The sequence below is a fragment of the Oncorhynchus masou genome, chromosome 20 (assembly GCF_036934945.1).
Source record: "Oncorhynchus masou masou isolate Uvic2021 chromosome 20, UVic_Omas_1.1, whole genome shotgun sequence".
NCBI classification, from domain to species: domain Eukaryota; kingdom Metazoa; phylum Chordata; class Actinopteri; order Salmoniformes; family Salmonidae; genus Oncorhynchus; species Oncorhynchus masou.
The window spans coordinates 28380041-28390040 of NC_088231.1; the positions used below are offsets into that span (position 1 = coordinate 28380041).

The following is a 10000-nucleotide window of genomic DNA, read 5'->3' on the forward strand; positions in this document are numbered from 1 at the left end:
ACCCTCCTAACCCTAACCCTCCTAACCCTCCTAACCCTAACCCTCCTAACCCTAACCCTCCTAACCCTCCTAACCCTAACCCTCCTAACCCTCCCAACCCTAACCCTCCTAAACCTAACCCCAACCCTCCTAACCCTAACCCTCCTAAACCTAACCCTCCTAACCCTAACCCTCCTAACCCTAACCCTCCTAACCCTAACCCTCCTAACCCTAACCCTAACCCTCCTAACCCTAACCCTCCTAACCCTAACCCTAACCCTCCTAACCCCAACCCTCCTAACCCTAACCCTCCTAACCCTAACCCTCCTAACCCCAACCCTCCTAACCCCAACCCTCCTAACCCCAACCCTCCTAACCCTAACCCTCCTAACCCTAACCCTCCTAACCCTAACCCTCCTTACCCTAACCCTCCTAACCCTAACCCTCCTAACCCTAACCCTAACCCTCCTAACCCCAACCCTCCTAACCCTAACCCTCCTAACCCCAACCCTCCTAACCCTAACCCTCCTAACCCTAACCCTCCTAACCCTAACCCTCCTAACCCTAACCCTTCTAACCCTAACCCCCCTAACCCTAACCCTCCTAACCCTAACCCTCCTAACCCTAACCCTCCTAGCCCTAACCCTCCTAAACCTAACCCTAACCCTAACCCTCCTAACCCTAACCCTCCTAACCCTAACCCTCCTAACCCTAACCCTCCTAACCCTAACCCTCCTAAACCTAACCCTAACCCTCCTAACCCTAACCCTCCTAACCCCAACCCTCCTAACCCTAACCCTCCTAACCCCAACCCTCATAACCCTAACCCTCCTAACCCTCCTAACCCTAACCCTCCTAACCCTAACCCTCCTAACCCCAACAATCCTAACCCTAACCCTCCTAACCCTAACCCTCCTAACCCTAACCCTAACCCTCCTAACCCCAACCCTCCTAACCCTAACCCTCCTAACCCTAACCCTCCTAACCCTAACCCTCCTAACCCTAACCCTCCTAACCCTAACCCCAACCCTCCTAACCCTCCTAACCCTAACCCTCCTAACCCTAACCCTCCTAACCCTAACCCTCCTAACCCTAACCCTCCTAACCCTAACCCTCCTAACCCTAACCCTCCTAACCCCAACCCTCCTAACCCCAACCCTCCTAAACCTAACCCTCCTAACCCTAGGCCTAACCCTCCGAACTCTAACCCTCCTAACCCTAACCCTCCTAACTCTAACCCTCCTAACCCTAACCCTCCTAACCCTAACCCTCCTAACCCTAACCCTCCTAACCCTAACCCTCCTAACCCTTCTTACCCTAACCCTAACCCTCCTAGCCCTAACCCTCCTAACTCTAACCCTCCGAACCCTAACCCTCCTAACCCTAACCCTCCTAACCCTAACCCTCCTAACCCTAACCCTCCTAAACCTAACCCTCCTAACCCTAACCCTTCTTACCCTAACCCTCCTAACCCTAACCCTCCTAACCCTAACCCTCCTAAACCTAACCCTCCTAACCCTAACCCTCCTAACCCTAACCCTCCTAACCCTAACCCTCCTAACCCTAACCCCAACCCTCCTAACCCTCCTAACCCTAACCCTCCTAACCCTAACCCTCCTAACCCTAACCCTCCTAAACCTAACCCTCCTAACCCTAACCCTCCTAACCCTAACCCTCCTAACCCTAACCCTCCTAACCCTAACCCTCCTAACTCTAACCCTCCTAACCCCAACCCTCCTAACCCCAACCCTCCTAAACCTAACCCTCCTAACCCTAGCCCTAACCCTCCTAACTCTAACCCTCCTAACCCCAACCCTCCTAAACCTAACCCTTCTTACCCTAACCCTCCTAACCCTAACCCTCCTAACCCTAACCCTCCTAACCCTAACCCTCCTAACCCTAACCCTCCTAACCCTAACCCTCCTAAACCTAACCCTAACCCTCCTAACCCTAACCCTCCTAAACCTAACCCTCCTAACTCTAACCCTCCTAACCCTAACCCTCCTAACCCTAACCCTCCTAACCCTAACCCTCCTAACCCTAACCCTCCTAACCCTAACCCTTCTTACCCTAACCCTAACCCTCCTAGCCCTAACCCTCCTAACTCTAACCCTCCTAACCCTAACCCTCCTAACCCTAACCCTCCTAACCCTAACCCTCCTAAACCTAACCCTCCTAACCCTAACCCTCCTAAACCTAACCCTTCTTACCCTAACCCTCCTAACTCTAACCCTCCTAACCCTAACCCTCCTAACCCTAACCCTAACCCTAACCCTAACCCTCCTAAACCTAACCCTCCTAACCCTAACCCTAACCCTAACCCTAACCCCAACCCTAACCTTCCTAACCCTCCTAACCCTAACCATAACCCTAGCTCCTAACCCTAGCTCCTAACCATAAACCTTAATCCTCCAAACCCTAACCATAACCCTAGCTCCTAACCTTAAACCGAACCCTAGCTCCTACCCCTAGCTCCTAACCCTAAACATAACCCTTGCTCCTAACCATATCTCCTAGAAACAGCATTTGACCTTGTGGGGACCAACAAAATGTCCCCAGTTGGTCAAATGTTTGTTAGTTTATTATTCTAGTGGGGACTTCTGGTCCAAGAACAGTTAAACAAACAAACAAACAAACAAACAAACAAACAAACAAACACACACACACACACACACACACACACACACACACACACACACACACACACACACACACTACCTGTGCATACGAACTCTTTCTTCTGGACCTCAGCCACGTTGTGTCCCCTCATGGTAGGAGGAGACATGCACTGTGTGTAGAGACCCAGACGGGGACGCTGTCTCAACCACTCTGACAACCAGGCCACGTGACAGTCGCACAACAGGTTGTTGGAGTGGAGACGACTGGAGAGGAGAGAGAGGAGAGACACGTTAACACACACAGTAACACAACAGGTTGTTGGAGAGGAGAGAGAGGAGAGACGTTAACACACACAGTAACACAACAGGTTGTTGGAGAGGAGAGAGGAGAGACAGGTTAACACACACAGTAACACAACAGGTTGTTGGAGAGGAGAGAGAGGAGAGACACGTTAACACACACAGTAACACAACAGGTTGTTGGAGAGGAGAGAGAGGAGAGACACGTTGACACACACAGTAACACAACAGGTTGTTGGAGTGGAGACGACTGGAGAGGAGAGAGGAGAGACACGTTAACACACACAGTAACACAACAGGTTGTTGGAGAGGAGAGAGAGGAGAGACACATTAACACACACAGTAACACATTATATATAGTCTATGATATAACTACAGGTAGACTAGTGTTAATAGTCTATAATATAACTACAGGTAGACTAGTGTTAATAGTCTATAATATAACTACAGGTAAACTAGTGTCAATAGTGTTAATAGTCTATAATATAACTACAGGTAGACTAGTGTTAATAGTCTATAATATAACTACAGGTAGACTAGTGTTAATAGTCTATAATATAACTACAGGTAGACTAGTGTTAATAGTCTATAATATAACTACAGGTAGACTAGTGTTAATAGTCTATAATATAACTACAGGTAGACCAGTGTTAATAGTCTATAATATAACTACAGGTAGACTAGTGTTAATAGTCTATAATATAACTACAGGTAGACTAGTGTTAATAGTCTATAATATAACTACAGGTAGACTAGTGTTAATAGTCTATAATATAACTACAGGTAGACTAGTGTTAATAGTCTATAATATAACTACAGGTAGACTAGTGTTAATAGTCTATAATATAACTACAGGTAGACTAGTGTTAATAGTCTATAATATAACTACAGGTAAACTAGTGTTAATAGTCTAAAATATAACTACAGGTAGACTAGTGTTAATTGTCTATAATATAACTACAGGTAGACTAGTGTTAATTGTCTATAATATAACTACAGGTAGACTTGTGTTAATAGTGTTAATAGTCTATAATATAACTACAGGTAGACTAGTGTTAATTGTCTATAATATAACTACAGGTAGACTTGTGTTAATAGTTTTAATAGTCTATAATATAACTACAGGTAGACTAGTGTTAATAGTCTATAATATAACTACAGGTAGACTAGTGTTAATAGTCTATAATATAACTACAGGTAGACTAGTGTTAATAGTCTATAATATAACTACAGGTAGACTAGTGTTAATAGTCTATAATATAACTACAGGTAGACCAGTGTTAATAGTCTATAATATAACTACAGGTAGACTAGTGTTAATAGTCTATAATATAACTACAGGTAGACTAGTGTTAATAGTCTATAATATAACTACAGGTAGACTAGTGTTAATAGTCTATAATATAACTACAGGTAGACTAGTGTTAATAGTCTATAATATAACTACAGGTAGACTAGTGTTAATAGTCTATAATATAACTACAGGTAGAATAGTGTTAATAGTCTATAATATAACTACAGGTAGACTAGTGTTAATAGTCTATAATATAACTACAGGTAGACTAGTGTTAATAGTCTATAATATAACTACAGGTAGACTAGTGTTAATAGTGTTAATAGTCTATAATATAACTACAGGTAGACTAGTGATAATAGTGTAAATAGTCTATAATATAACTACAGGTAGACTAGTGATAATAGTGTTAATAGTCTATAATATAACTACAGGTAGACTAGTGTTAATAGTCTATAATATAACTACAGGTAGAATAGTGTTAATAGTCTATAATATAACTACAGGTAGACTAGTGTTAATAGTCTATAATATAACTACAGGTAGACTAGTGATAATAGTATATAATATAACTACAGGTAGACTAGTGTTAATAGTCTATGATATAACTACAGGTAGACCAGTGTTAATAGTCTATAATATAACTACAGGTAGACTAGTGTTAATAGTCTATAATATAACTACAGGTAGACTAGTGTTAATAGTCTATAATATAACTACAGGTAGACTAGTGTTAATAGTCTATAATATAACTACAGGTAAACTAGTGTTAATAGTCTAAAATATAACTACAGGTAGACTAGTGTTAATTGTCTATAATATAACTACAGGTAGACTAGTGTTAATTGTCTATAATATAACTACAGGTAGACTTGTGTTAATAGTGTTAATAGTCTATAATATAACTACAGGTAGACTAGTGTTAACAGTGTTAATAGTCTATAATATAACTACAGGTACACTAGTGTTAATAGTCTATAATATAACTACAGGTAGACTAGTGTTAATAGTCTATAATATAACTACAGGTAGACTAGTGTTAATAGTCTATAATATAACTACAGGTAGACTAGTGTTAATAGTCTATAATATAACTACAGGTAGACTAGTGTTAATAGTCTATAATATAACTACAGGTAGACCAGTGTTAATAGTCTATAATATAACTACAGGTAGACTAGTGTTAATAGTCTATAATATAACTACAGGTAGACTAGTGTTAATAGTCTATAATATAACTACAGGTAGACTAGTGTTAATAGTCTATAATATAACTACAGGTAGACTAGTGTTAATAGTCTATAATATAACTACAGGTAGACTAGTGTTAATAGTCTATAATATAACTACAGGTAGACTAGTGTTAACCTCTTGAAACTCTAGGGGCGCTATATCATTTTTGGATAAAAAGACGTGCCCGTTTTAAGCGCAATATTTTGTCACAAAAAGATGCTCGACTATGCATATAATTGGTAGCTTTGGAAAGAAAACACTCTGACGTTTCCAGAACTGCAAAGATATTTTCTGTGCGTGCCCTAGAACGTGAGCTTCAGGCAAAACCAAGATGAGACGGCATCCAGGAAATGAGCAGGATTTTTGAGGCTCTGTTTTCCATTGTCTCCTTATATGGCTGTGAATGCGAGAGGAGTAAGTCTGCCCTTTCTGTCATTTCCCCAAGGTGTCTGCAGCATTGTGACGTATTTGTAGGCATATCATTGGAAGATTGACCATAAGAGACCACATTTACCAGGTGTACTGCGCCGAAATTGGTGCGCAAAAGTCGGCTGCTAGTATTTTTCCACAGAATTCAGAGAAGAATGCAGGCTTCCACGAACGATATATCAATGAAGAGATATGTGAAAAAACACCTTGAGGATTGATTCCAAACAACGTTTGCCATGTTTCGGTCGATATTATGGAGTTAATTCGAAAAAGTTTGACGTTGTAGGTGACTGAATTTTCGGTTCGTTTCGGTAGCCAAATGTGATGTACAAAACGGAGCGATTTCTCCTACACAAAGACGCTTTCAGGAAAAACTGCGCATTTGCTATGTAACTGAGAGTCTCCTCATTGAAAACATCCGAAGCTCTTCAAAGGTAAATGATTTTATTTATTTGGTTATCTGGTTTTTGTGAAAATGTTGCGTGCTAAATGCTACTCAAAATGCTAAGCTAGCTTAGCATACTCTTACACAAATTAGTGATTTGCTATGGTTCAAAAGCATATTTTGAAAATCTGAGATGACAGTGTTGTTAAGAAAAGGCTAAGCTTGAGAGTAGGCGCATTATTTTCATTTTATTTGCGATTTTCAGAAATCGTTAACGTTACATTATGCTAATGAGCTTGAGGCTATAACTGTATACAGGTTTTTTTCATAGCCAAACGTGAACAAAACAGAGCGATTTGTCCTACACAAATAATATTCTTTTGAAAAACTGCACATTTGCTATGTAACTGAGTCTCCTCATTGAAAACATCCGAAGCTCTTCAAAGGTAAATGATTTTATTTATTTGGTTATCTGGTTTTTGTGAAAATGTTGCGTGCTAAATGCTACTCAAAATGCTAAGCTAGCTTAGCATATTCTTACACAAATTAGTCAATTGCTATGGTTCAACAGCATATTTTGAAAATCTGAGATGACAGTGTTGTTAAGAAAAGGCTAAGCTTGAGAGCAGACGCATTATTTTCATTTTATTTGCGATTTTCAGAAATCGTTAACGTTGCGTTATGCTAATGAGCCTGAGGCTTTAGTCACGATCCCGGATCCGGGATGGGGAGTTTCAAGAAGTTAATAGTCTATAATATAACTACAGGTAGACTAGTGTTAATAGTCTATAATATAACTACAGGTAGACTAGTGTTAATAGTCTATAATATAACTACAGGTAGACCAGTGTTAATAGTCTATAATATAACTACAGGTAGACCAGTGTTAATAGTCTATAATATAACTACAGGTAGACTGGTGTTAATAGTCTATAATATAACTACAGGTAGACTAGTGTTAATAGTGTTAATAGTCTATAATATAACTACAGGTAGAATAGTGATAATAGTGTAAATAGTCTATAATATAACTACAGGTAGACCAGTGATAATAGTGTTAATAGTCTATAATATAACTACAGGTAGACCAGTGTTAATAGTCTATAATATAACTACAGGTAGACTAGTGTTAATAGTCTATAATATAACTACAGGTATACCAGTGTTAATAGTCTATAATATAACTACAGGTAGACTAGTGTTAATAGTCTATAATATAACTACAGGTAGACCAGTGTTAATAGTCTATAATATAACTACAGGTAGACCAGTGTTAATAGTCTATAATATAACTACAGGTAGACTAGTGTTAATAGTCTATAATATAACTACAGGTAGACTAGTAATAGTCTATAATATAACAGGTAGACTAGTGTTAATAGTCTATAATATAACTACAGGTAGACTAGTGTTAATAGTCTATAATATAACTACAGGTAGACTAGTGTTAATAGTCTATAATATAACTACAGGTAGACTAGTGTTAATAGTCTATAATATAACTACAGGTAGACTAGTGTTAATAGTCTATAATATAACTACAGGTAGACTAGTGTTAATAGTCTATAATATAACTACAGGTAGACTAGTGTTAATAGTCTATAATATAACTACAGGTAGACCAGTGTTAATAGTCTATAATATAACTACAGGTAGACCAGTGTTAATAGTCTATAATATAACTACAGGTAGACTGGTGTTAATAGTGTTAATAGTCTATAATATAACTACAGGTAGACCAGTGTTAATAGTCTATAATATAACTACTATAATATAACTACAGGTAGACCAGTGTTAATAGTCTATAATATAACTACAGGTAGACCAGTGTTAATAGTCTATAATATAACTACAGGTAGACTGGTGTTAATAGTGTTAATAGTCTATAATATAACTACAGGTAGACCAGTGTTAATAGTCTATAATATAACTACAGGTAGACCAGTGTTAATAGTCTATAATATAACTACAGGTAGACTAGTGTTAATAGTCTATAATATAACTACAGGTAGACCAGTGTTAATAGTCTATAATATAACTACAGGTAGACCAGTGTTAATAGTCTATAATATAACTACAGGTAGACTAGTGTTAATAGTCTATAATATAACTACAGGTAGACTAGTGTTAATAGTCTATAATATAACTACAGGTAGACCAGTGTTAATAGTCTATAATATAACTACAGGTAGACCAGTGTTAATAGTCTATAATATAACTACAGGTAGACCAGTGTTAATAGTCTATAATATAACTACAGGTAGACTAGTGTTAATAGTCTATAATATAACTACAGGTAGACTAGTGTTAATAGTCTATAATATAACTACAGGTAGACTAGTGTTAATAGTCTATAATATAACTACAGGTAGACTATAATATAACAGTGTTAATAGTCTATAATATAACTACAGGTAGACCAGTGTTAATAGTCTATAATATAACTACAGGTAGACTAGTGTTAATAGTCTATAATATAACTACAGGTAGACTAGTGTTAATAGTCTATAATATAACTACAGGTAGACTAGTGTTAATAGTCTATAATATAACTACAGACTAGTAATAGTCTACTAGTGTTAATAGTCTATAATATAACTACAGGTAGACCAGTGTTAATAGTCTATAATATAACTAGACAGTGTTAATAGTCTATAATATAACTAGTAGTTAATAGTCTATAATATAACTACAGGTAGACCAGTGTTAATAGTCTATAATATAACTACAGGTAGACTAGTGTTAATAGTCTATAATATAACTACAGGTAGACTAGTGTTAATAGTCTATAATATAACTACAGGTAGACCAGTGTTAATAGTCTATAATATAACTACAGGTAGACTAGTGTTAATAGTCTATAATATAACTACAGGTAGTCTAGTGTTAATAGTCTATAATATAACTACAGGTAGACCAGTGTTAATAGTCTATAATATAACTACAGGTAGAATAGTGTTAATAGTCTATAATATAACTACAGGTAGACCAGTGTTAATAGTCTATAATATAACTACAGGTAGTCTAGTGTTAATAGTCTATAATATAACTACAGGTAGTCTAGTGTTAATAGTCTATAATATAACTACAGGTAGACCAGTGTTAATAGTGATCATAGTTCTGCAACACTCACAAGGTTCTCAGTTTGGGCATGTGGTTGAAACTGGCCACCGACAGACGACTTATATTGTTGTTGTTCAGAGTTCTGTAGAGAGAGAGAGAGAGGGATAGAGGGATAGAGAGAGACAGAGAGAGAGGTGGATAGAGAGAGAGAGAGAGGGATAGAGAGAGAGAGAGATAGAGATAGAGAGAGACAGAGAGAGAGGTGGATAGAGAGAGAGAGAGAGGTGGATAGAGAGAGAGGGGGAGAGAGACAGAGAGGGGGATATAGAGAGAGGGAGAGAGAGAGAGAGGGGGGGATAGAGAGAGAGAGAGAGAGAGAGGTGGATAGAGAGAGACAGAGAGAGAGGTGGATAGAGAGAAGGGGGAGAGAGACAGAGAGAGAGAGGGATAGAGAGAAGGGGGGAGAGAGACAGAGAGAGAGGTGGATAGAGAGAAGGGGGAGAGACTCAGCGAGACTTCCAGAGAGAGAGAGAGAGAGAGGGAGAGAGAGAGACAGAGACAGAGACAGAGAGACAGAGAGAGATAGAGAGAGAGAGAGAGAGTGGATAGAGAGAAGGGGGAGAGAGACAGAGAGAGAGAGAGGGATATATAGAGAGAGAGACAGAGACAGAGACAGAGAGAGACAGACAGAGAGAGAGA

The 10000-nt window shown here is 38.5% G+C and overlaps 1 protein-coding gene across 1 annotated transcript in view; it reads right to left on the reverse strand.

The window, feature by feature from the left end:
* Window positions 1–10000, reverse strand: part of LOC135507226 (slit homolog 2 protein-like) — a 640120-nt gene that overhangs the window by 128482 nt on the left and 501638 nt on the right. The window contains 2 exon segments of the mRNA XM_064926820.1: window positions 2698–2861; window positions 9372–9443. Coding sequence (XP_064782892.1) covers window positions 2698–2861; window positions 9372–9443 — 236 coding nt within the window.